This window comes from Perca flavescens, chromosome 21 (genome assembly GCF_004354835.1).
Source record: "Perca flavescens isolate YP-PL-M2 chromosome 21, PFLA_1.0, whole genome shotgun sequence".
Lineage (NCBI taxonomy): Eukaryota > Metazoa > Chordata > Actinopteri > Perciformes > Percidae > Perca > Perca flavescens.
In genome coordinates, this window is record NC_041351.1 from 16,589,851 (window position 1) to 16,592,362 (window position 2,512).

A 2,512-nucleotide genomic window follows, 5' to 3' on the forward strand; every position below is an offset into this window, starting at 1 on the left:
ACCATTTACTCAGTCCATGGAGTGTGCGCCCTGGGACCTTGTCAAACCTGAGAGCGTCAGGCGACGTTAGGAGAAGCCACGTTTATAAAAGCCGTGCGTAAAAATAACATTGGCCAAGGCAGCCCTCATTGCCGGGCGCGTGACATTTTAAAACTTGGTGAAGTACTCTTTTGTGCGACCTTCTCTCTCGGGACGCTGCGGATCTATTTTGTCTCTTTAGAAAACACTTCATTCCATGCAGCTCTCGCCTCGGCCGCTGTCATCAAGTGTAGACAGTTCGTCGTGGCTTCGAGTCCCCGGGGTAACCATGACAACCGAAAGAAACCCAAAGTGAATCCAAGGGAGTGGGGTGAGGCCGGAGAGAGCGTGAATAGAGTTTTCCCCATTTTGTTTAGTGCTTTTTTTGTTTAGACTAAACACTTTTTGCAAAGCAGGGGCACCGCTTGTCGCGGCAGAGTTGCATCATCATTGCAAAGTTGAAGGAGCCCTAAAAAGCAAAGCACTCCGCTCCATGTCATTCAAACCCGACGTGGTCTATTAAAAGTATCGCCTTGCTGGTGACTGAACTTCTACTATTTATGAAGCCCCGGGCTAGCCATTGCCGAGAACACAGTGACCGGGAAAAGAATTGAAGAATAATAACGCGAGAAGAACCGGTGCGTAAAACCAGAGGAATAATGGGCCTCTCACAAACGCTACTCTTTTACGTGCTGGTGTGCGTTCACCTTGGAGTTTCCCAGCATTACCTTCGCCTCCGTCCATCGCCCAGTGATCACCTCCCTGTGCCCGACCTTAAGGAGGACCCCGACCCGGAGTATGACCCCCGGGAGCAGGACTTGACCGAGAGGACTCTGAGGAAAAAGCTCGGCAGTAACTTTGACCCTAACTTCATGTCCATCACCTCTCCCATCATATTGAACTTCTCCGAGCCGGACAACCAGGTAAAGCTGCAGGGGCCCATGCCTAACGAGATTAAAAAGCTGGACCTCACAGAGACCCCCTATGGAGGTCGGATAAAAGTGGGAAAGAAAGCCCGCAGGAAATTTCTGCAGTGGCTGTGGACCTATACGCACTGCCCAGTGGTGCACACCTGGAAGGATTTGGGCGTGAGGTTCTGGCCACGTTACATCAAGGAGGGAAACTGTTTCTCTGAGCGCTCTTGCTCCTTCCCTGAGGGGATGTCTTGCAAACCCGCCAAGTCAATCAACAAGATTTTCCTCCGGTGGTATTGTCAAGGGTTTCTAAGACAGAAATACTGTACGTGGATACAGGTGCAATACCCAATCATCTCAGAGTGCAAGTGTTCGTGCTGATTTTCTCTAAGGAAGTCGAGGGGGGAGTGGACTGGAAATACGGTTTCTATTGCACTGTTAACTCTCTACAGAGGTGGGCACCATAGAAAATCTATTTTTTTATATAGCATTTTAAGTGAAATACCAACATTGTACATATTTAAGAAAAATGCAGCTATTTTTTTCTAATTGAACCAGGACCATATTTTATTCTCAACCCTGAAACGTGTTTTGGGGGGAACACGAGCACTTCATAAGGAAGAGCTTTTTTTTTGATATTTTTATGAGACATTGAAGATGCATATGCTACACTTCTCCAAGAGGTGAACTTTTTCTTCAACTGAACATTGATGCGGACTGTTATTTCACTGCAATGCTGCCTAGAGTTTTTGTATAATATTAATATCAATAATAATTAAATTGTAAAAAAAAAAAAGTTGAGGTTAAAGATATATATATAAAGGCGTGAACTCAGCTTTTTTTGGAATACATAGTATTGTAGAAATAAACAAATCTGTACGTTTTATTTATTATTTTAACGATTGTGAGTATAGAGCATAAGGAAAGAGAATAGCAGAGTATACCAGAAAAAAATATGGGAGATGTCTACTTGAATATTTCTAAAAACAAAAAAAAAATTCAATAAAATAAATAAAAAAGTAAAACATCAGTGTACATGTTATGTTTACACGTGTTAGCAATAAAGTCTATCTTTCCAACGTGTATTAGTGTCAAGCCATGTTGCTTACGAGTGTCTATATCCAGGGGGTCGTGTACACTGTAAAAATAATCATCTGAACATGTTGTCTCATTCAGTCTTAAAATATTCCCATGCTGATGTTTGCAACAGAGTTGAATTTGTGTTTCCTATAAATAAGTGTCATAACAATGTCATTTGATTCAGGAAAAAAAAAAGTTTTCTTGAATTGGAAACACGTGAAATTAAGCCACGTTTTATGACATTTTTTGTTTGTTTCAGACTGATATTTTTTGCAGTGTAGAAGGTCGGGCTCCGAAGTGGAGTGGAGTTACTATAACTGCACAGTAAGTCCAAGCTTCAGTGACTCTGTGTGGACTGCCTGACGCTCCACGCCGTCACAGTGATTTTAGAAAGGGCTGATTTACTACGCTGTGTAATGCGCAACACATACCTCAAGCGCCTACACAGAACCAGCATTCATTTGTCTCGGCCAGACAGAGAGGAGAGGCCACGCACATTC

The 2,512-nt window shown here is 43.2% G+C and overlaps 1 protein-coding gene across 1 annotated transcript; it reads left to right on the forward strand.

Moving 5' to 3' along the window:
- The first annotated feature begins 446 nt into the window (after positions 1-446).
- Positions 447-1,888, forward strand: nog2 (noggin 2). The gene has a single exon (XM_028567540.1). The coding sequence runs from the start codon at positions 678-680 to the stop codon at positions 1,311-1,313; it is 636 nt and encodes a 211-aa protein (XP_028423341.1). The 5' UTR covers positions 447-677; the 3' UTR covers positions 1,314-1,888.
- The last annotated feature ends 624 nt before the right edge of the window (positions 1,889-2,512 follow it).

What these genes read in the sequence shown, in the direction of transcription:
- nog2 (XM_028567540.1), top strand. Translation starts at nt 678, where the DNA reads ATGGGCCTCTCACAAACGCTACTCTTTTACGTGCTGGTGTGCGTTCAC.